Here is a 24,444-nt window from a genome sequence, read left to right on the forward strand (position 1 = left end):
ATTTGGGGGATACAAAGGAAAGTAAAAAGCCAGCCTCTGCCTTGTCTAATTGGAGGAGATAGCATCCAAACAACTCAGGACAAGCAAGATATCTACAGGACAAATTGAAGATAATCAACAGAGGGAAGACATTGGCGAGGGGGATTCAGAAAAGACTTAGCATAGAAAGTAGAATTTTAGTCGAAGGGAGCTAGGGAAGTCAGGAGGCAGAAATGAGGGAGGGGAGAGACATAGATATATATATATAGAGAGAGAGAGAGGAGGATAATTCCAGGTGTGGAGGACTGCCATTGAAAATTCCTCATCTGGAAGTGGAGTGTCCAGGTCCTGGAACCTCAAGGAGTCAAGTGTCTCTGAATCAGAATGTGGTGGGAGCAGTGGCCGGTTAAATGTAAGAACACTGGAAAAGTGGGAGGGGGCCAAGTTGTGAAGGGCTCTAAATGCAAGCAGGACATGATAGTGGATTCCCGAAGTGACAGGGAGCCACTGGAGTTGATTGAATGGAGGGAGTGACATGGCCAGCCATGTGCTTAGGAAGATGGTGCCGATATTATAAACTTAATGCTGTCATCTGAGTTAATATTCAGATTTATTGTATCTAGTACCAAGGTGGGGGATACTTTATGGAATTAGAGGAATAGTAATAACATTCATACAGTAGAACAAAAGATCTAGATATGATTTAAAAAAAATCAAAATGAAGAAAAAAACTAAACTTTTGAGTTTCCTTCCTTCCTTTCCTTCCTTCCTTCCTTCAAGTTATAAATTATAATGTGGTGACCATCAAGACTATTTAGCTAAAATTAAAAAGCAGACAAGTGGATCATAAGAAACAGAAGCTAAGGGGCAGCTAGGTGGTGCAGTAGATAGAGCACCGGCCCTGGAGTCAGGAGTACCTGGGTTCAAATCTGGTCTCAGACACTTAATAATGACCTAGCTGTGTGGCCTTGGGGAAGCCACTTAACCCCATTTGCCTTGCAAAAACCTAAATAATAATAATAATAATAATAAAGAAACAGAAGCTAGAGGCTCTAGAAACTAGAAAATTAGGACACGGAGTTTGATACACTTAATACCAACACTTCCTGGGTTTTTTAATCTTTAGCTGATAAGAGCTCCTAGAAAGACTAGAAAGCTTTTGAGAAGAAATTGGGTTTAGGCCAGACTCTTAGACCACTCTATGTAGTAATCTTCAAATTGATGTACTGCCCTAGCATAAAATGTCACATCATAAAATTTTAAAAGTTACCTTTAACAACTATGTCAGGAGGGGGAATTCTTTCCCCATACCCCGCCACTTTTAATAATTTTTTTTTCTAATTGTATATAAAGATAGTTTTCAACATTCATTTGTGTGAAATTTTGAATTCCACATTTTTCTCTCCCTCTTCCCTCCCAGTGAAGGGGGAATCCTTGGCCAAAGGTATCCTTTAAGGATCAACAGGCACAATTTCAATTACATAAAATTAAAAAAGGCTTTTGTGAAAACAAAATTATAATGCTTAAGACCAATAAAAGAAATTAGTGGTGATGTGGGGCGGGGGTAGGTGGAACTTTGCATTAAATAATCCTGATACAAGACAAAGATAAAAGATATATGAGTCATTCTCCAATGAATACATTATTAATAGATTGTAACCTCCTTGAGGACAGGCACTGTCTTTTGCTTCTTTTTGTGTCCACAGTAATACTTATTGAATTGAATTGAATTGAATTGAATTGAATATTAGGTGTCAAAAGATATAAGAAATAGTTTTCAAAAGGAAAATGACCGACCAACAGTGATCAGATAAAAAAAATGAAAACAGCTCCAAGGTTTCATCTCACATTACTCCATTTGGCAAAAATGATACCAAATGGAAGCTGTGTTGGAGAGGCAGAAATCTTAATCATGTTCTGTGGAGTAATACATTGGGTCTCAAATTTAGAGGTGCCGTTTAGAGTTATTCAAAAAAAATGACTGAGCTGTTCATAACTTTTGACCAAGCCAACTCAACAATGGGCACATACTTCAGGGAAATAAAAGTCAGACCATGATACATCCACCATTCAAAGCAACACATTTTATGGAGCATCTAATTGGAAGCAAAGTAAGTGGTCATTGTTAATGGAGTAGATCAAGAAACTTATATGCAAATGTATGATATTATTGAAAAGCCACAATGGTTAACATGAGGAATTCAGAGAAAAATGGGGAGGTTTGTTTGAATTGATAGAAAGTGAAGAAAATCAAATGCCAAACCCGGAGGGACAGTGTTCAGAGTGACTCCAGTTCTTTTGAAAGAAACCTACTCCTTTAAAAGAAACAAACTCTGAGTAAATATGAGTCACTATTGGTCCAAGGACTCCTCATTAGAAAGACGGGACCCCGTAGGGCAGACAGAATGTGGCAGGCATTGTTAGATGCGGGTGTTCTATTGATTGTTATTTTAATCATTTTCCTTGTTACTAGGGATGGTTCAGGTGGAGACTGATAATGTGTCTAGAAGTGGGGACTGGTAAAAATATCTAGAAGTGACCATTTTAAAAAAAGATCATTTTTTTTTTAAAGAAAGGACTGATACTATATCTAGAAGTCACCATTACACACACACGAAATACATTAATTTTTTTTTCATAAAAATATGAGGCAGTTAACTTAAAAGAAATGAATTATCCTCCATTTCCCCTTCTTTTCCCTTTGGTTGGATTATCCTGAATCTCCTGTTTAGTTAGCTTCCTGTGCAGAGGTGATTGCTATCTTGCTGTCTTCTTTCGCATGTCCAGTTTGGCTTTGTTCTTGCCCAGGCTGACTCTGCCCTCAGTCTCCCTTCAGAGCAGTAGCTCCAACTGAAGTTGACCAGACTGAGCATGAAAAAGAGGTGCCACCAGGGCTGTGACCATGGACTTCATGGCCACCATGCTGTAACCAAGGCAGCCAGCTCCTCAAGATGGGGGACATAGGGAAATATAAGGCAGAGATGCCAAGAAAGGATGGAAATCACTGTGGCTGAATGGGAATGGAGTCACATAAAGTGCTGTGGGAGAAAGGCTGTGATGTCTTGGAGAGGTCTTGATTTGACATCAGAGAATTCAAGTTTGATTTGAATCCCAGGCCTGCTGTGACTTTGCTGTGATCATCAGCAAGTCATGGGCCTCACAGTGAAGAGGCTGAACCAGCCGATCCATGACCCCTCTGAGCTATCCGACCCTGGGGAGGTGATGAAGTGCCCCTGCCATCAGTGTCCCCCCATAAGTTGATCTTTACCTTGGAGAGAGGAGCTGGGACTTCTGGCCAAGATGGTAGAGAGAAGGCAGGCACAGTCCTAAAGTCTCCTTATTTTCCCTTATAAATAATATGAAACAAAGCTCTTAACAGAAGAGAGGAACCCACCCCCAACCTTATCAGCTTAAACCAAAGATCAGATGTGTATCTATGAGTGTGTGTCTGCATCTGTGTGTATATCTGTGCGTCTGTGTGTGTGTGTCCGTATCTGTGTGTGTATCTGTGTCATCCAGTAAACCAGCTAACTCATTTTCATTGATTCTCTTTTAGGGAAGTTGCTACCGGGAGGGCCTGACCCCTGTGCTCAGTTTGCTAACTGAATGTTCCCGAGCTCACCGCAACATCCGGAAATTCATTAAAGACCAGGTATAACAGCTGGGGAAGTTGGCTTCTGGGGATGCCAACTGCTTAGGATCTGCCATCTTTGACTTGTGGGATCATTATCTTCCTCTTGACTCCCTTTCCATTGAGAAACCTATTCCTATTGTCAGTTGGAATTCATTCAGCTTCATAATTAAATCAGATGGAGGATACAAAAAGAGGCAAAAGACAGTCCCTGTCCTCAAGGAACTCACAATCTAATGGGAGTTACTTAATTGGGTAGTGGTCCCCTAGGGAGATAGTAAAGGAAGTGAATCTTTTAATAGAGAGTAAGCACAGTAGAGATGATTAGACATTGGACTCAGAGTCAGGAAGTCCTGTGTTCTAATCCTGTCTCAGACACTTGCTACCTCAGTCTTCTCATCTACAAAATGGGGAGGGGAAGTTGACCTCTAAGACCCCTTCTAACTCCAAATCAGTACTCCTATGATAATTTTGCAAGAGGTATGCAGAAGAAAAAAAAACAGTTGAGTGTAAGATTCCAAGGTCAAAAGGATTTTTGGAATCTATAAGTGATTCCCACTAGATCATCACAGCTTGAGGGCTGAATAAAATGTTGTACAAGCTATCAAAGAAGTCTTAGTTGTAAGGGATGAGCCTGAGCAGAAGTAGGCCCAAAGACGTAAGGGCAAGGCAGACAATTTAAAACAAAAGATACCGATCAAAACCCATTTTTCCTAAAGAAAACTCATAGTCAAGCAAACTTTAAATGACTTCCCAGAGCCTTTCCATTTCTAACCAGGTTTCATAATCCAGAGCTCAAAGCCATTCTCTTAAGGGGACTCTTCTTCCACAAGTAATTGGACTGTTCAGGCAACCAATAAGTGTTTACTAGTTCCTGATGTATTAATCACAGGATTAATAAAGAAACCTTAGGGGGCGGCTAGGTGGCGTAGTGGGTAAAGCACCCGCCTTCAAATCCGGTCTCAGACACTTAATGATTACCTAGCTGTGTGGCCTTGGGCAAGCCACTTAACCCCATTTGCCTTGCAAAAAACTAAAAAAAAAAAAAAGAAAAGAAACCTTAAAACTAGGTTTTCTACTGGTGGAGTCAGAGTGAGAAACACTTAGTTAGAAAGACGTATCAGATAGTGTGAATTGAAAATCCCATGGTTCAGAAGAGAGAAGATCCCTTTGGACCAAGCCTTCTTGGATGGAGGAAGGTTGAACTTGGGCTTCTGTTGAGTTAGGGACTGGGATAACCCAAGAGGGAAGAAGACAATGAGGTATGAATATGGCCTGTGGGTGTTGGTCAGTGGGAGTGAAGAAGTGGGGCCCCTCAGGGGATGCTTTTGTCCAAGTGGCCACCCTTCAGTACATGAGGAGGACCCACCTTCAGAGAACCCCTAGATTCAGCGACAGACACATATGTTACTGGAGACTGATTTTGTTGGACTTTAGAGAAGCAACTCTTCCCAGTGCTCCTTCTTTTCATCCTGAAGGTAGGTCCATGGGTTTTCTAAACCTGAGCCCATGAGGTCTACCTTGCTGAGGAGCCTCATGTTCCCTCCTGCCTGGGTCCCTCGAGCCTTTGTTGGGTGGTTCGAGGTGGAAGGAACAGCAGCTCTAGAGGCAGAACACAAGGTTCTAGCATCTTTTTGTAGGATGAGACCTTGGTCCACCATATCATCTTCCTGGACCTTGGTTTCCTCATCTGCAGAGTGGGTTGGACAGATAACTCCTCTGGTCCCATCCAGCTCTGGGGACACCTTGGGCCTCGGTCACTGTTGTATTTGTGTCTTCAGGTCCTACCTCCTCTGAGAGATGTGACCAACCGCCCCGAAGTTGGCACCACTGTGCGAAACAAGCTGGTGCGCCTAATGACACATGTTGACCTCGGGGTCAAGCAGATCGCAGCCGAATTTCTCTTTGTCCTTTGCAAAGAGAGAGGTAGGTGGAGGTCCCCTTTCCTTGTCTTCTTCTGGTGGGCTTCTTCACAGATAGAGGAGGAGGGGAAGTCCTGACTGGCCATCCAGGATTGATGGGAGGTGGCACTTACGGTCGGATCTCTAAGTACTTGCTCCTAAAGGAAAAGAGAAGCGAGGACACCTCCAAAGAGCAGCTAAGTCATTTTGGTTTGACTTTAGAATTCAACAAAATGGGCAGATCAGCAGAAATGAGCAGTATGTCCCAAGAGTCCAGGGGGAAGAGGGCCAAATCACAGGCTTCTCCATCTTGTCTGGCTCACAGAATCCTTTGGTGCACTGCTGGAGCCTGTGGACCTCTCCCTAGAATGATGCTTTGGGTTTTTGCAGATTTTTTTTATTTCCCAGTTGCATACAAAGATAGCTTTTAACTATTTGCAAGCTTTTGAGTTCTAGAGTTTTCTACCACCTTCCCTTCCTTCTTCCTTCCTCATGGCAACGAACTATCTGATATAAAGTGTACAGCCATAATCATGTTTAATATATTTCTATATTGGTCATGTTGTGAAAGGAATTAGAACTAAGGGGGGAAACCATGAGAAAAAAAAGTAAAAGGAATTTTAAAAAGAAAGCAGAATATACTTTTGTCTGCATTCAGACTCTGTAATTTTCCTCTGAATGGGGATGGCATTGTCCATAGCAGGTTCCTCAGGCCTATTGGTCTCTGAACTGCCGAGAGGAGCTATGTCCACCCTAGTGGACCATCACAATGTTGCTGTTAAAGTGTACAGTGTGGAGCACTGGCCATGGAGTCAGGAGGACCTGACCTCAAATGTGGCCTCACACACTTAATAATTACCTAGCTGTGTGACCTTGGGCAAGTCACTTAACCCCACTGCCTTGCAAAAAACAAAACAAGAAAAGATAATAGTCCAAAATATGCATAGTAAAAATTCTTAAGAATTAAAATTTATATTAAATTAAAATAATATTTAATAAATTGATATTAAATTAAATAAAAATATTTTTTTTAAGTGTACAGTGATCCCCTGGTTCCATTCCCTTCTCACAGCATCAGCTCATGCAAGACTTTCCAGGCTTCTCTAAAGTCCAGCTGCTCCTGGTTTCTTACAGAACAATAGTACTCTATCCCGTTCATACCTATTCCTCAGTGGATGGGCATCCCCTGCACTTTCCAGTTCTTTGCTTCAACAAAAAGAGCCACTATAGATACTTTTATCCATGTGGGTCTTTCCCCCTTTTTGATGATTGCTTTGGGATACAGACTCACTAGTGGTATTGCTGAATCAATGACTATTCACAGGATTGCAAAACATGGTGAAATAGGAACAAAATATGAAAAATTCCAAATTTACAGACTCCCCCCCCCAATCTCTCCATGGACCCCAAATTAGGAACTCCTGCTTGAAGACTACACAAGTGACAGAGAAGCTGCTGCACTGTATTGATAGAGAAATTTTCCTTACTAGAAAATTACCTCTACCAATGAAATAATCAGAGATCTGTGATCCTTCCTCCTTTGTTCTTTGTTATAAGCAATTTCACTCCAGAGGGAGAGAGAACACATGGGGGGAATGCAGGTAACATAAAAATAAATGATTTAGCATTGTCCCTGGAATCAGGACTTGAGTTCAAATTCAACTCACTTGCCACTGTGTGGCTCTGGGCAAGTCACTTAACCCTGATTGCCTCCTAACAAGCAAAGCACATAAAAAATCCAAAATATTTAATACTGCAAATTAATTCTTTTAAAGATACTCTTTTGGAACTATTATGGCCTAAGTATTTTATCACCAGACAGCCAGTTAAAATAGTAGTTCTCATTATCCATCTATCTGTGGTCATTATTTAGTCTTCCAGGGGACTGAGAGTGGAGGGATTTTCTGAATAATGTATTTTAGAGAATGCCATCCTCTAAAAATAATTAAATTTAAAATTCCAGTTCAACCTCTGTTACCTAGAAGGACTCATATGATGGTGACTCCTCACCACTTTGAAGATCTAGTTGAGCACTCCATAATCTGGTTTTCCTTTCTTTTCAGGATGACTTTTTTCCCCCATCATCCACTCTCTTTTCCATATTTTAACCAGGCTTGCTATTCTCATTCATGATGATGTTCCATCTCCAGCTACCATGCCTTTATCCAGGCTGGCTTTCATCTCTGCAATGTTCCCCTCACCTCTACCTCTGGGAATCCTAACCCCTTCAAGAGGCCTTCTGTCCCTCAGCATTTGTATTTTGTTTCTCATGTTTTGTCTCCCAAGGGAGTTATTTGAGACTGAGAGGATGCCATTTCTGTCTTTGCATCCTAGACCTGGCACCTAGTAGACACTTTTTCAGTGGATAGCGCACCAACACTGGAAATCAAGAGGACTTAAGTTCAATCTGGTCTCAGACACTTAATGATTACCTAGTCATGTGACTTTGGGCAAGTCACCCCATTGCCTTACAAAAACCAAAAAAAAAAGATTTAAAAAAAAAGTGATTGTTGATTGATCATTTAATGAGTTTCTAAGGTCCTTAGGTCTGTAGGACCCACCAGAACCTGCCCTCTCTAGACCCAGGATCAAGGATGGGGACTCAAGAATAGGCTAGATGAGGAAGAACCCCCAAACAACCTTCAGTGAACCACTCTTTAATTTTGGGGTCTCAAGATTTGGCCAGCCCCTTAGCTGATCATCCCAATGTTAAGAGGATGCTTTCTCAACTATGAAGTGCTAAGAAGTGGGAGGATTCACCTCCCCATGTCTTGTGGCTCTGCTGCCCAACAGTCCCCTCTATTCAAATTGGTGCTTTTTCAGAAGAAGGCTTCGTTGTATGCTCTCACTGGAATGTGGAAGTCTGCAGCATCCTCCCCTCTGGCTCCTCTCTCCCTTCTTGGCCTGCCTCTCCAACTCTCCCTCCCTGCCTCCCTTCCTCTGTCTTTCTGTCTCCCTCTCTTCCCTTGTCTCTTTCTCCAGCTCTCTCCCTCTCTCTCACTACTACCCCCTTTCTCTGTTTCTGTCTGACTCTTTAACACACTCACACCTATATACATACACCCACACTCACACTCAGCCCCCCCGCCAGACACACACACACACACACACACACACACACACTTTGGCTGCCTTCCTATGGACCTTCTCCAGCTCTGTGCAGTCACTCTGATTTTGGGGTTGTCTCCAGAATTTTGGTTATGGGAGCTTAATGGGTTGACATCTTCAGAAAGAACATACAGTGATTTAATACCATTTTTAGAAGTCACAAATGATAATTCAAGAGCCCATCTCTTGAGTATTGTTTGAATTTGTTTCTCCAAAGTGCAGAATGAAGGTAGCCAGTCCCCTCCTTTTGTCATCTCTTTATCCTTTAATCTTTTGGTGTAGTAACAGCCGAATGCATGAATGAATGAATGAATGAGTGAATGAATTTAAAAACATTTTGTAAGCATTTGCTGCTCTCTGTGACTTTGCAGTGGACAGCCTCCTGAAGTACACTGGTTACGGCAATGCTGCCGGGCTGTTGGCGGCAAGGGGCCTCTTGGCGGGAGGAAGAGGAGACCATTGGTATTCGGATGATGAAGACACTGACACCGAAGAGTACAAGTCTGCAAAGCCCAAGTATGGTATTACCTGTTGTCTGGAGCCCCCCACCCCCCACCCCGCCCGGTCCTCTTCCGTCGTTTGTCTTTTTCTGTCTTGCTTTTGCTTCTTTCTTCCTAATGGTTCCTTTCTCATGTGGCCTGGAGGCTTTGCTCTGGTGGATTGAAAGTGGTGACTTTAGGTGATGTGGGAAGGACAGAATTGCAGGGAATAGTCTCTCCTGCTGCTGTGGCCTTTCTTCCCTTCCTCGGTGGCCCTAGATGTAGCTCCCAGGCCTTTCAGATGCCCATTATCTCCTTCTGAAAGCAGTTTCTCCTCACTGTTTTCCTTTCCAACCATTAAGCCCTTATAAAGTGGAAAAAACCAACTAGATAGTCTAGTTATTAGATTATTTCAGGTTTAACTTTTTCTTAGTTTGGCCCCCCAAATTCTAGTCTTTCTGGAACCTCCCATATAAAGTCTTTTATGAATGGCAGACTCATGAAATGGTGGCAACTAGTCTCCATGGAAGGAACTTTAATCAGATTAGTACTTGGGAAATCATCTTTGCCAAATACTCTAAAAGACATTAGTGCCTTGGGTAAGAAAAGAGCCCTGGGGAGCCTCACTGGCGTCAGAGGATAAGATTTAGAGGCTCTACCCAGCTGCAGTATTTTACCCCAAGTCAAAATGCCTTCCTCACTTGTAATGGTCTTGGCTTCCACCACTGAGAGTGACCTCCACTCTTGTCTTTTGCATTTGCTGACCCAGATAATATTGGAGGGTGATTCTCCCTTTTTGGCCATCGTCAGTGGTGCCCAGAGTCTCTGATCTATGATCTTTCAGACACTGCTGGGGACACCCAGTGGGCACCTTGAGATTGAAAACTGACTTATGCCAAATGAGTCTAGGATATTTCCCCCCTTCTCAAATAAAAAAATGAAGGAAAAGAAAAAAGAACAAAACTAAAACAAATATGTTCTATCTTCCCTTGAATCCTTCTAGCACAAACTCCCCAGACATCACCATGGAAGTAGGCTATGAAAATGTGTCTAAGCTTCTAATTGTTTGGGATTCTTGCGGCAAACTTCTTAGAGAGGAGCGTGGTGATTGAAGGGCTGTTGGCAGTCTTCAGCCAGCTCCTGTGTGGTGTGTACTCAAAGACAAAACTTGCTCAGATAAACCATTGGAGACCTTTCGTTCACCAGAACCGTTCCCAAGGATATTTCCCTTTAGGCCTCATGTCCCCGAGGCAAGGGGTTCCTGGGTCATTTCTTCTGGGCACCTTATTAGTCTTTGTTCCTTGAGCTTCATCAGTCAGTTCACATCAGAAGAACATTTTCATGCCAAACTCTATATTGGAATGTGAGACCTTAGAATCACCAGTTGAGAATTCTAGGAATTTAAAATGAAGGAGAAACTGCAGGAAGCCTGTGTCCTGGGAGGGACTGTATAAGGGGTACCCCAGGATGGAAAGCCTAGATGGAAAAGCTCTCAGTGTCTCCTAAACAGCATCAGAATTCCAGTGTAGAATCTTGCATCCAAATCCTTGCACTCTCAGATACGAAGCCAACATCTCATACGGGAGCTCTTACAGCAGTGTCCAAGAAGGCTCCATGCTGCACCCCAACCATAGAAGAACAAAGGATTTAAAAGGAGCTCGGGTCATAATGGCCCTTGTCCAGAGGCCCCTCCAAGTCAACAGAGGAAAACCAGTGGTGGCTCACAGTTCATTGGCTTTCTCAGAAGGCCTCTTTATAACAAGAAGTAAAATGGCGACTGCGCTCTGTCTCTCATATCCTCTTGAGGATCAAAACCCTTTAGTCTTCCCATCCCAAACAGACACCATCTTCAACCTTCGACCCAGTCTTGAATGTGTATTTTTTAGAACTGGGATCTCAGTCTAAACAAAATAATCTTCACCGTCCAGTTCTGTTCAGTGAGCTCTCAGAGCAAATATCCATTTCTCAAGTCTCTTCATCACTTTGCTCTTCAAATAAGACTGTGTCTGTTTATCTTAAATTCTCTCCTTCATTTATTTGAGAAAGAAAAAATCACTGCTCAAATGTTTCATTTATTGCCTAAAATTTGAAAAAGCTTCTTAAATGAGTCTCATTTTTGAAAGAGCTGCTAAGCAAAGGTTTGGCCGGGAAACAGACCCGCTATACTCTGGGAAATGATCCCACTGGACCTCGAGAACTTTCTCCCCAACAGGGGAAATGAAAACTTTTGTTGATGCCCTACGGAACTTTGCCAACCTAATTAAGCTTATAAAGTCAGTCTTGGGTAGAATCGATTATCCCTTTCCCCCACAAGGTAGCCCTTGTCCCCTCCTCCCTCGGAGCTCCCAAGAGCAAACATTGCTGATTTTCTCCCACTGTACATTATCCCCCACAGTTGCTAGTGTACGTAGAGGTAGGGAAGCTGCCCATCCATCCAACTGGCCCTAGCCCAGTTGTCAAAAATGTAAGTGGATTCTGATTAGTGCACCAAGGTAACACATAATCCTTCAGAGGAATCTGAGACCCCGAATTGTATGAAGCTTACATTCATGCTACGGGGGACAGTTAATATCGTAGCAATCCTTTTTGTGTCAAAATAAATGTATTTAATGGACTGGAAGCCAGCCTTCTGCTGTTGGCACACTTGCAGAAATCACAGACTTAGAAGCAAGCTCAGACACCTTGCCATGCTGGCTTTTGGTGTGTGTCTGGCCAATCCAGTCTTTTAAAACTTTCCCCCAAAACTTTGGGTGGGTGTGGGAGAAAAACAAGAAATTTTGATTTCTTGCTGAACTGGGCTTCTGAACTCCCCAAAGGGCCTGGCCCGCACTGTGGAGGAGATCAGATGAAACTTTGGCCGCCGTCTCATGTCTAAACCTGAGATTCTCATTCTTTCTTGCTCATTGTAGTCCGACTTTAGTGTATTCTGCAGGTGGCTGTCTTGTCCTCCTCCAAACATCCTCTTCTTAGGATGGAGATAGGGACCGATGATTTTTAGTGCTGATGCAGATCAGCATCCCCTCTGCAGTTCACAGTCTAAAAGAGTTGTCTTACTGGTGGAGAAGTATCCGGGCTTACACACACTAAATGTCCAAGATGGGACCTGAACCTTTGCAACCACAGGATCTGTTCTCTCTCTCTCTTCTACCCCAGGCTGCCTAGCTAGGATAGAGATATTCTTCTTTTAATTAGGATGGTACTGGGAGGTGTAAGCTCCACCAAGAAAACTTGAGGAACCAACCATTCCAAATTTCGTAGTTTTACTTTGCGGACTATTGCTTCAAAAAACAAAAAAATCCCATCTGCTGAGGTTTAGAAGCCTTTCTGTTTTATACATACATATAATATAAAATTTGGGTTGTGATGATACCTTTTTTATGGGTTTTAAATTATAATTTAGGAACCTAGTAATTTAGTGTGCTAAACTTTTATGTTGTATTTTTAAGGTTCCTATTCCCATCTGCCCAAGGTCAAAATGGAATATTCTTTGCCGTCTCCAAACAACACCTAACCCGTTCGTGAGATGTTTGGTTTTGCTGTGTTCTCCCCACACCCCCTCATTAATTACTTGGGTCTGCAGTCTGGGCAGGGTTCCTTTGGTGTCTTGTGCATCTCGCGCTGTAGGAGACGTTCTGCCTTAGATTTGAGTTTCTTCAGATTGATGTCTTGGGAAGTTTCCATAATTTCATTGATCAGACATCTCATTCTATAGTGGAATATGAGAAACATGAAGCATGCCTCATAACTATAGATGTTATTTTTTTAAAAAAAATGTTTCCTAAGTCAGCTTCTTTGGTACAATGAAGTGCCTTCCCATTAGCCCTATGACTCTCTATTTTTTCTTCTGAAGCTAACTGAATTGACGTTCTTTAGATTAAGTTTTCATAACTCTTCCTTCTCCTTCTATGGAGTGGTGCCATTGAATGGGCTTGCCAGTCATGTGCTTCTTTCAGACCTCAGACTATTGCATCAAACTAGTATAGGAGTCTCCATCTTGGAGGGCCTTGGGACTGCCACCCATGGGCTCTGGGGGCTTGGACTGCCCCGGGACCCAGCTAGAGCCCCTCAGGACAGCTTGACCCATTATGAGAGACTGTTGAAGAAGGCACTAGTCCACCTTTTTAACTTTCCCGCTCTTGGAGCATGTCTGCCTTCTTCCATGTAACAAAAATAAGAGGGAAAGAGGGAAAAAATTCATTGTGACACTTTGAACCCCAGAAGCCCTTGTGATGAGTCCTTGTCAATTGGAAGGTGTGGACATTTTCCTTAGAATGGCCCTTCTTCCCTTAGCAGTGCATGGTGAAGTTATAACTTGGCTCCCAGGGGCTCGTTTTCATAAAGGGACCAAAAACATCCTCTGGATATTTGGAACAAAATTTAAATAAGACTTTTGAACTGACAATTAGATTTATTTGGTGGCAACTGATAGAGAAAATTTCCTCCTTACTTCTTCTCATACTCGGCGTGTTCCTGTTGATCTGCCCATTGGCAGAGTTAGCAGGAGCCACAATAATCACAATAATAATTTGGATTTATATAATGCTTTAAGACTTCTAGAATGCTTACCTTGCAGCACCCTTGTGAAATCTAGAATGTGCAGATATTATCCCCATTTTACAGATGAGGCAACTCAGCTTCTGAGAAGGTTTACTCAGGTATAGTTAGAGTTCAAAATCTAATTGGGGTCTTTTGCTTTCTGGTTCCCTTTTTATCCTACCACCAGTCCTCGAATAACAGGTTATTAAATAACAATCAACTACTGCCACTTATTTAGTGCTCTAAGGACTGAAGAGTCTTTGCTCACCAGAGTGTCATAACAGTTCTTTTTGGTAAATACTGTAGCTATTATTCCCATTTTATAGAGGAGGGAAATGAGGCCCCGAGCAATGGAAGGATCTGATACATGATGCCAAAGGTGAGATCCAAATCTTGGTCTCTCCTGACTCCACATCAAGAAGTTTTAGCCAGCTTGGACACATTTCTGACTTTCCTACCTTGTTTTATTCATGTCCAAAGACTAAACTCAGCAGTCCCCACATTCATCACTGCTGACAATTGATGGAACAGCTTTATATTCAAAATTCAGCAGTTGCTGTAGAGACAGACTGAACAGTCCCTAAGAGCTGAGATTTACTCAGTCCTTCTGGGGTTTGTTGGGAAAAGTGTATTTCACATCAGGAGAAGCTGATTGAAGGCCACTCACCAGCTGTGTGACCCCAAGCACATCACCCTGAGTTCTCTTTGCTGTAAAATAGGGAGATTTAATTCTGTACCTAGAAAAAGTTTGGGAAGCAGTATTTTTTAAATGTCAGCTATCTGGCACAGTAGATAGAGCACCAGCCCTGGAGTCAGGAGGACCTGAGTTCAAATGTGACCTCAAACACTTAAAAATTACCTTGCTGTATGATCTTGGGCAAGTCACTTAACCCCATTGCCTTGCAAAAAAAAACAAAAACAAAAAAGATCAACTATCATCATCATCATCATCATCATCATCATAATTATTATTATTATTATTGATTTTATAGTGTGTTAAAGCTCCAGTCTTAAAACATCCCTGAGATGAGTTTGAAAGTGTCTTTGTTCCTTCTTCTCCCCATGCTTCCCCAATCTTACATTAGGTATGCTGTTCTCAAAGAAGTCTCTTCTAGACAGACATTCATCAGTGTAATACTTATATCCTGCTCTTATTTAGTATCACATGTTCTTGTTCACGAGGTACAGGTCAAGGAGCAAGGCCTGACTTCAGGAATTCATTTCTGGCTTCTCTCTTAAGGCCCAGCCATCATTTTTGGGTGGTATCTGTCAAGAGCTCCCTTGAAGACCAATGCTCTTGATGAATGAGTTGCCATAAATTATAATCATTTTAATAGTCAGGGTACCACTTCCAGGCTAGAGATTACTTCTGCCAACTTTTTGATTCTTAAAAACCCCCCGAGGTTCCATCATCATCCTCATTGTCTGTCTTCTTTTCCTTGATGTAGTAGTTACTAATAATAGAAGTGAATGACGCGTCCCTTGTTTTTCTCGGGTCATTCTTCCTGAGACATCATCGCCTGTTGGGATAATTGTGTTCTACTCTGAGAGAAACATTCACTGCTTTTCTGATTGTAAAATCAGGACTTTCCTTTCTTGAAAACCAAAACCAGGTGTCTTGGAGTCCACCATTTTCTGAACCTATCCTCTGTATTTAATACAAGGCTGTTCCCACTTTTCCTCACCTAAAGCCTGACTCCTTCATTCTCTATCTGCTCCCCACAGCCTAAGAATGTGATGACTTGAAATCAGAAGTTTTCAGAAAGATGGAGGGAGTTGGCCTATGATGGACCAGCCCAGTATCAAGGTTCATCTCTTGGCTTTTCTACTTAAGACCTGTGGGTCCTCTCTGGGCCTCTCCAAAATGAAGGGATGGCACTAGATGATCATCAAGATTCCTTTTAGCTCCAGACATATGGACTAGGGATTTGACCCTTCCCTTCTTTGGGCCTCATTTTCCTCCTGTGTGAAAACAGGGGAATGATCTGCATATTCTCTGAGGCCCATTCCCACTCTAGGTGCTCTGGATTCTCTAGATAATTATTTGTTCCATTTGACTTTTTAACCAGTAAGAGAAACTGGTTTGTTTCCATATGTTTAAGCAGATATGGGAAAGATGGCAGCTATATTTGTACTGTGGAAGGTGAGCATTTCTCGGGCAAAATTCCTATCTGTATCTCCAGACCTGGAATTTGGTCCTTTCCCAACTCTTGACTTCAAAGCAGAATGAATTCTGTATTCACTATTCTTTTGTGGACCCTCTGAAATTACCTTTTAAAAACCCAGATAATATCTCTAGGAGAGCAAAATGTCCTTTTCTCATTTCTTTTCTTTGGGATAACTGAATAGAAGGAAATAGAAAATAAGTGAGCTGTTTGGGTCCTCTGTGAGAAGCATTCCCACAAGATGCTTCTAGTCCCTATCCGAGTTTCCTTAGCTAAGATTGGGAAGCCTCCACTCTTCTCTTGAACATTCTAATAAGAGCACCTTCCAGGTATGTCTTCAAAGAAAGTTGAAATGGGGTAGAGGGGGAAGACTAGAAGTTGAGGAAAGGACCCAAATCAAAACTGTGAAAGACAAGAGCCCTAATTAGGAAAGGAAAAATTTCACTAGCAGTTATCACCAGGGATGCCTGTCATCAGTGGCCTCTGCTGCAGATCTGCCAGTTGTCTCCTGCCCCCAAATAAAGCTGAAGGGTGTCTGGAAGAGGAACTGCCTTCAAGGGCCCATTGCACAGTTTTTATGTCCCTTTATTTCCTACCCACCAAAAAAAAGGAGCCCAGCTTTCGGTATGGTGGAAAGGTAAACTGACTTTTAAGTTCAAGTGATAAGGAGCAGCTGGGTGGCACATTGGATAGAGCACCAGCCCTGGAGTCAAGAGGACCTGAGTTCAAATTCAGCCTCAGATACTCAATAATTATCTATGTGACCTTGGTCAAGTCACTTCACCCCATTGCCTTGCAAAAATCCAAAAGCAAAAGAAGTTCAAATGGTACAATTGCTTATTTGTGAAACATAAAGAAAGACCCTTCTCCCTTCTAGGTCTCAGGTCACTGTTCTGTAAAATGAAAGGTTTGCAGAAAGATCCCTCCCACTTTGAAAAGATGATGGGACTGAGATCTAAATGGCCCTGTTAACAGGTCTTCGAAGGTGCTACTCAGCCAGGAGTAGATCTGGGATTCAAGAACATAAAAAGTGATTACAATGAATTTAAATTTAGTATATAAAATTATCATTAGATAGTGTATGGAATTTCATACTCTCCAAACTTGTGTATTTTGCTGGCCTCTTGAGAAATCTCATGCTATTCCTTTCCCCCTAATTTAAATCAAACACTAAAACCCATTCTGCATTTTTCTTTTTCCTTGTACTAAACACTGATGATTCTGCTTTACTCTGAAATTTAATGACTGAATTAATCTACTGGGATCACTGATTGGCATGCCTCCCTTTCCTGATTATGGACTCTCTGTCATCATTTCCTAGTGTGTTTTTTGAGTGTTTATATAATATGTTGCATCACAAACTAACCCTCCTTTCTCCTTTCTGTCAGACGATCTGTCTCCTTATGGATAAGATTGGGGAATCCAGGATGATAGCTTATCAGGGTTCCCATTCCATCACAATGTGTGCTTAGCAAACAGCCACACAAGTTTTTTCCCCCCGGGTAGGCCAGACTTCATTTTTCTCCTTCAATAATAAAAGATCACTAGCAAATCCAACAAAGGAGATTTTTTTTTTAAAGCTCCCATAGGAGCTAAAAGTTGTGACCCTTCCTTGAGAGTCTTCATGTAATGACTAGAAATTGCTGCTAATAGACTCTTTCTTCTATAAATTGATTTTCCCGAGGTGGACCAGAGAAAGAAATGAAAGAACACACTTTTAAAACATACAGCATAACCTTTTTTTCTTTTCATAGCATTAATCTTATCACTGGTCATTTAGAGGAGCCCATGCCAAACCCCATAGATGAAATGACAGAAGAACAAAAGGAGTACGAGGCCATGAAACTTGTCAACATGCTTGATAAACTTTCCAGGTATTGTGTCCCACTCGGGTTTGCTCGGGGCTGGTTTGGGTTCGGGGGCTTTTTGAATCGGTCTATTTCTTTGTCTCTCCTTGAGAGTGCCCTTAGGATTCCAAAAGTCTTCCATGCCGAATAGGGACAAGGTGGCCACATCTCTCATGGCCCTTGTGGCTTCCCAAACCTGCTGTTGAGGATCCAGGCTAATCCAACAAGCATTTATTAAGCCCCTGCTGTGTGCATTGGTTTTATAAAGAAAAATGAAAAAACAGCCCCTGCCCTCAAGGTGCTTACATTCTACATTGTGGATATAACCTATATAAATAAACAAGCATGTACATAAAGAATTCTTCCCCCTTTTTTGTGTCCTGGACCCCTTGGGCAGCCTAGGGACCTTTCAGGATCATATTTTTAAAATGAATACAAAGGAAGCCAATGATATTGATATAAAGATGTCATTTTTTTCACATCCAAACTCATTCCCTCTGCCACCCTCCCTGTTCCCTCCCAAATTAAAAACCCCTGATCTATATAACCATTGGGAAAAGAGGGAGAGAGCACAAATAAATAAGGAAAATCAGATAGGTCTTCCCATTATCTACTTATGATGGATGTGCCTTCTTGCCATTTTAATTGGGAGTGTGAAGGTAGCCACTGGTTTAATGGAGCATTCACTGATCTGAGCCTGTCAGTCTTCAGAAGGGGCCATATGTAGGAACCAGTGCTTTTGCTAATCATTAGTAGTTCCCCTCCCCCTCCAATCATAATGTTTAATTTTCATTTTTTGACATCTGATGTTGAGGCTCTTACCATTAGAGGATCTTCCTCAGAGGATGTTTACTCTGATCCTGGAGGGCTCTCTGGTTTTATCAGTACTTTCCTCCACGGATTGCAGATTGTAGCTTTTCTGTGTTTTAGTAAATAGCTTTTGTGAGTTGTTGTGGCCAAAGAAATCCACGCCCCAGTGGGCAGCCTTGTGGTGATGAGCCTCTCTCGCCTTAGTAAGGCCAGTCCACCAGGGTCAGACACAGTCACCTTGCTTGTGACTTGGTTGTAGGACCTTCCACAGGCTTTTCTGGGGGAGCCTAGCCTTGGAAGATCCAAATCCTCATGAGAATGGGGTCTCAGGCAAGGCTTTCCTCGGAGTCAGTAACCTGGTTAGTGCTACAACTTAGAACAATCGGGGCCCCAGGCCCCAGGCATCATCCTTTGGTTGGGCCTGTAAAGTTGGGGATGTTAGATCAAAGTCATAAGGGGACCTAGAGATTAGCTCTAATGGACTCCTCTGCTGGCTCATTGTAGGGTCTGTATTTGGTCTATTTTTTTTCCATCAGTTGCCTTCAGAACCAAAAAATGAACAATGGGGAAAAAATAGGAATGGTTATTCACTCAGTGGGACCAGCTGCAGGGGATGTTGTATGGAGGGAGCACAAAGGTTGAAATTACTCCTCATGAACTAGATGTCTCTGCTGTATTCCTTAAATTAAGGTTGTTAGTGTTGGTGCTATGAAAAAGAAATATTTAGGGTTAGAAAGAGTTAAAGCTTGAGTAGAATGGAGTTTGTGCTTAGTGAACTATCAGCCCCCTGGCTGTTTGCCTCTGATGTCTTTCTCCCAAGGTGTTCCAAGTCCATCATCATCATCACTTTCATGGTCTAGTTGGGCAGGTTCCCTGTTAGCTGTAGCTGCCACCATCTTGGTTCTGTAGATGGGGCAAGGGAAGCACAGGAAAGTTGCATTCCACTATGATGTTGGACCTTCCAGGGACCCCGAGTGTTTGCTAAAACACTGATCAAAGAAACCGCCACAATGATTATGACCAACCCCTGTGGGCTTTGCACAAAGAGAGTTATCGATCCTGCCTCTTGCTTATAGATCTGGGACTCCAAGCTGGAAAGAGCAAGAGTTGGCCATAGGCAATGGCGCTTTTCTTTCTAGGTCCAGGGGCTCCCCACCCTCAATGAAGTTGATCATTTAACCTCTTCATTTTCCATTGAGTCTCCAGGGTTTTGCAGAGAGCAAAGTCTGTGCCTACCCTCCTTCCCTTGCCCCATGTGCCTTGCAAATGAGCCACCCTCATCACTTCCTCAGAGATGTACAAGCCCCCCAGGTTTCTTTTGTGGAGGGGAGGGGGAACTCTTTCTCTGCCTACAGACTCTTATCCAATGAATGGCTCCTTTGGTCCTTTCCTCTTATTAGACAGACTTGCAGTTGCTATGCTTACGTCTCTGGGCCCGAGGTAGAAGACAGCTCAAACCCAGTCTCTCAGTGCTTTCTCTCTCAGGGAAGGGGGCCCAGGTGGAAAAGGGAGGGGAGGCCTTCTGTCTCTGTAACTCATCTTGCCCTTCCCAAATGTGAGGAGATGAAAAGGCCCCCTGCGACTCAAGCAGGCGCAGGGGTGGTGTGGGGTGACCGCCAAGCCGGTGTGGCTAATCCAATTGCATTTGCCTTGACTACAGCCCCTAATGCCCCTTCCTGCCTGGCCCCTGTGGGAAAAAAAAAAACGGTGAGACTGATGGGCTTCCAGAGTAAACAGACAAAAAGGACAGCCCCTTGGCCTTTTGGGGGTCTCTCTAGTGCTTTCATTTTACCCCCTTTCTTTTTCATCTTAAAAACTCTGCCCTGGTCCATGGGCCTAGCCACAAAGTACATTTGGTGTGGCTACAAGGACTGTTCTCACCTTCCGTTTTTCCATTTGCCCCTCTTGGGGAGTCGATCCCTGGGCCTCACATGTCAGTCCTTCCCTCAGTAGAATGTAGGCTCCTCCAAGGCAGGGACTGTTTACATTTGGCCTTGTAGTTCTGGTGTCTGACACAGTGCTTGGGATACAGCAGGCACTTAATAAATGCTTCAACCATTGGATTAAAATGAACCCCCTGCCCCAAAAAGGACAGACACTTACTAGGCACCTTCTGTGTGCAGACGCTGTCCTGGGGGCCAGAGGAGCTACAAACCTAAGTCAAGGCGGCCGCACTGACAACCTCATACCGTCAGACTCTTTGTTCCCAGATGCCCACCCCCTAGCAGTTTCCCCCCCACCCCCTCTGACCCTCAGACAGTCCCCTCCCCACTGCCCCAGGACCCCCTCCTCCTGACACTCGGGTCCAGTTCTTATTGAGGGTTGTCTGGGTGGATCTTCAGCCTTTGACTCTTTCAGTAAAATCTATCCTTTCTGTTGAAAACAGATGCTCTCTACACTATATCACGCTGGACTCTGACGGCCTGGGTTCGTATCCCAGCTCTGACACTGACTAGCTGTGGGAACTTTGGGCAAGTTTCTCCATCTTTCTGAGGTTCAGTTTCCAACTCTGTGAAAAAAGCAATGAGCCTGTTCAGACTCAGAGATGAGGCAGCCTCCGCTTCTCAGGTGCATGTAGAATCGCCCCTCCCCACCCCTCGCCCCGCGACACCTCGGAGGCCCCTCCTAGAGAGAGCTGAGAGGCTGGGCGCTGACCAGCCAGTGGCGCCGGAGCAGGGCCGGGAGGACCGGGGCCCTGGTCGGCAGGGGACCCAGACCCCAAGGGCAGGGTTGGTGCTAGTATGGGAGAGTCGCGGTTTCCTAGGCACGCCTCTTTTTCTCATCTGTCTATGGATACATTCATATTAATCACCTGTAAAGTTCACATTCAAAACTTATTTAAACGTAAAATAATATAAATGATTACAACATTTCTTTAATTCAGACTAGGTTTAAAAGAGACGGCTAGTTTGAGGCTAGTAATCTTAGTCTGTTTGGGAGAGCCACATTGAGCGCTGGGAAGAAGTAGCTGGAGGAAGGTGGTCTCTGCTCATCCTTGGTTTGAAATACATAACCACCCTTAGAATGTGAGCTCCTCGGAGAACAGGGGTTGTCTCCTTCTTTGTCTCTGCCTCCCCACCACCCACGCTGCCTGGCACCAGGAGGCCCTTAATAAAGACTTGTTGGTTTAGCCATTGATTGACTTCTCTAAATTGCCTCCTCAGTAAAATGAGGGGATTGGGTGAGGTGATCTCAGAGGTTCTTGAGACACGGTGTGTGGTGGAAAGGGCATTGGCACGAGAACTGGGAAGCCTGGGCCCTCTGACCTGGCCCCGCCACTGACCTCCCCTAGGACTTTAGGCTTCCCTTGTCTTTGGGGGTAAAATGAGGGCTTTGGGTGGGATGACCTTGAAGGTCTCCACCAAGCCCAACAACGCCGTCAGAGCTGGTAAGTCGGAGCCTGGGACCTTCTAGTCTCAGGCCTCAGCAGGAGAGAAACTTCCAAAGAGGACCCTCTTCGCTGGACGTTTGCTCCCCTGGTTGCTTTCCTTCAGCTCCTAAGTCTCCCCCTCAGGGTAAGAGCATAGTCGGTCACTCCTGCCATTGCCTTATCCCGGGTGCTGGCGGGCATACTGGTTTTCTTTCTTCCTTTTACTTTTGTCATATGTTTTATTGATGTCGTGACATCCCAGTCATTTCTGTACCCCCCCCATCTTCCTCCAGATGACCCATTTTCCCTGAGTATGTGTTTGCATTTCTCTGCTCACTTCCCAGTGTGCAGAGCCAAGCTCCAAGGAGGCCCCACCAAAAAAAGTGGAGGCTTCACACAGCGGCAATGCTGGGCTCTGGAAAGGCAATGGTAACCATGCCAGGGGCGGCCAGCCTTCCCACGCTGGAGCACCCGCGGATGACGGTCAGGAAACACATGGTGTCTGTCGTCCAAGGACCAGGCTGGCAAACCCTGAAGGGTCCCACGGCTTCAGCAGCTCCCCAAGGGGAAGAGCAGCACTCTTGGTTTGTGGTGGGACGAGTCATCCTGAGGTGGAAGAAGAAAAAGGCTAATGTTTGAGGAGTAGTTGTATTTCTAGCTCACATCCTAACTGAGGGTCGGGGAAGTGACCCAAAGGCTGGAAAAGCTTCTCTGGAAGGGCTCCACACAGGCCAATGGGAGCTGCTGGCGTCTCCAATCTGCCTCTCGGTGTCTCTCACTGTCCCTTCCTTCTTTCCTCCCCCCTCTCTTCCTTCCTCCCCCTCCTCTCTTCCTTCTTTCCCTCTCCCTCCCTGTCTCTCACCTTCCTTTCCTTCTCCCCTCTCCCATCTCTCTTACTGTCCCTTCCTTTCTTCCTCCCCATCCTTTTGTCGTTCTTTCCCTTTCTCTCCCCCCATGGTTCCCACCCTCCCTTGCTCCCTCCCTTCAGCCCCTCCTGGTCCTTTTTGTTCCCCTCTCCCCTTTCCATCTCTCTCCTCCCCTCTCTCTCCTCTACCCCCTTTCCTTCACACCCCCTTCTCTTTTTGTCACTCCTCTTTCTGGGAGTCTTCCTGCCTCCTTTGTCTCTCTGTCCACCCCTCTGTGTCTCTCACCTCCTTATTCTCCCTTCCCCCTCACCATCTCTCTACCTTCTTCCTTTATCTGTCTTGCTCTCTCTGGGGTCCTTTGCCATCTGTGCTTGGGGACCACAGCCATGAAAGTTTCTCCTGATCCCTTCAGCTCTAGGTGTTTCTTCTCTGAAATGGCCAGATTGTTGATTTAGAATAGAAGGAACCCAGAAAACCTTGTGTCTAAGCCCCTCGTTTTACACCCGAGGAAAGCAAATTGCACAGAAGACCAATAGCTTGTCCAGGGTCCCCCAGCTACTCAGTGTTGGAGGTGGGAGTTTCCCCCAAGTAGATGGCATTGTTGGCAAGTCTACAGGAGAAAGTCAGCTCCTTGAGGACTTTTGATTTTGGTTCCACATCCCCAGCACTTATTAGACACCTAATGATACATATCAGATTTGATTGAAAAACCAAGTCCTGGCTGCCAGACCCAAGCAGCGGTCTTATCACCACCTCACAGACTGGGGCCTTTAGAAACCCTGAGGTAGCCATGTGGGGCTCTTTCCTTCTCGGTGGGATTGGGGCAAGAAAAGCAGGGCCCTGGTTGTTGCCTGGCTGCCCCAAGCCTCAGAGTTGGCAGAGTTATTTCTGTGATTCTGTAAATGTTTGTATTTCAGACTTATATTTTAAAATGACCCCTGGGATTCGCCTCTCAAAACAAGATCATCATTCTCAACCCTGGAATTTCAACCAAAGCATAGACAGCACTGTGCCTCTTAGATTCAATGGAGGCCTCCTTTTTTTATGGGGCATTGTTGAAAAGAGACTCGGCATTAATTAAAATGTTTTATTTATATACTGACTTCTCTCTCCCATCTTACAAATGTTAGGGAGAATTAAATATTAAATGCCTAATTTAAAAATGTCAGGGCTCTTTTTCCAAGCCAACCTTATATTAATAGCAAGAATCCCATCACCAATGAAATGATTCCCAATTATCCCAACTCAGGTTTTGTCAGACAGTGAACAGAAGTCAACAAAACAAGTATGTAACTGAACCTGGCTAAATAGCAGCCATGCTCATTAAAAACACAGAATTAATCAGGGGGTGATTGAAGGAAGCGGTAGCACAGTGGAGTTCCCCCCCCCCCGCCTTTTCTTCTTTTCTAATCATAGAACAAAATCATCTTACATAAAAGGATCGGAACTATTCTTCAGCACTCAATTAGAGGGAGGTGAATAGGTCCCTAACATGCTTCTTTGTCCAAAGAGCAGACTGGTGTTTGCATGACCACCGGCTCGTTATGGCCCCCATCATTAAGTCCTCGTGTCAATCCTGCCCTGATGTTCATGGTGGTGCAGACAAGAAAGACCCCCCCCTCCCCTTGAAAACAAGGAAGTGGGTCTGGAATCGTTATCAAGCTAAATGGCAAGCAAGAGTCTGAAACTTGTATAGGTGAATTCGAAGGGGACTCTCAGGAGACCTGCAAGTGGGGACCAGGAATGCATTTT

General features: G+C 44.0%; 1 protein-coding gene across 3 annotated transcripts in view; it reads left to right on the top strand.

Annotated features, from left to right (window-relative positions):
* The window catches only part of RIC8B (RIC8 guanine nucleotide exchange factor B), an 87,463-nt gene that overhangs the window by 57,908 nt on the left and 5,111 nt on the right, over nt 1–24,444 (top strand). For 2 of the 3 annotated variants that reach the window (XM_074226768.1, XM_074226766.1), the window contains exons 6-9: nt 3,536–3,631; nt 5,392–5,536; nt 8,991–9,135; nt 17,554–17,673. In XM_074226768.1, coding sequence (XP_074082869.1) covers nt 3,536–3,631; nt 5,392–5,536; nt 8,991–9,135; nt 17,554–17,673 — 506 coding nt within the window. Of the gene's footprint in view, nt 1–3,535; nt 3,632–5,391; nt 5,537–8,990; nt 9,136–17,553; nt 17,674–20,842; nt 20,884–24,444 lie in introns of all 3 variants that reach the window. The other variant, XM_074226767.1, reaches the window with a different exon arrangement.

Source organism: Macrotis lagotis, chromosome 2 (genome assembly GCF_037893015.1).
Source record: "Macrotis lagotis isolate mMagLag1 chromosome 2, bilby.v1.9.chrom.fasta, whole genome shotgun sequence".
Classification (NCBI taxonomy): domain Eukaryota; kingdom Metazoa; phylum Chordata; class Mammalia; order Peramelemorphia; family Peramelidae; genus Macrotis; species Macrotis lagotis.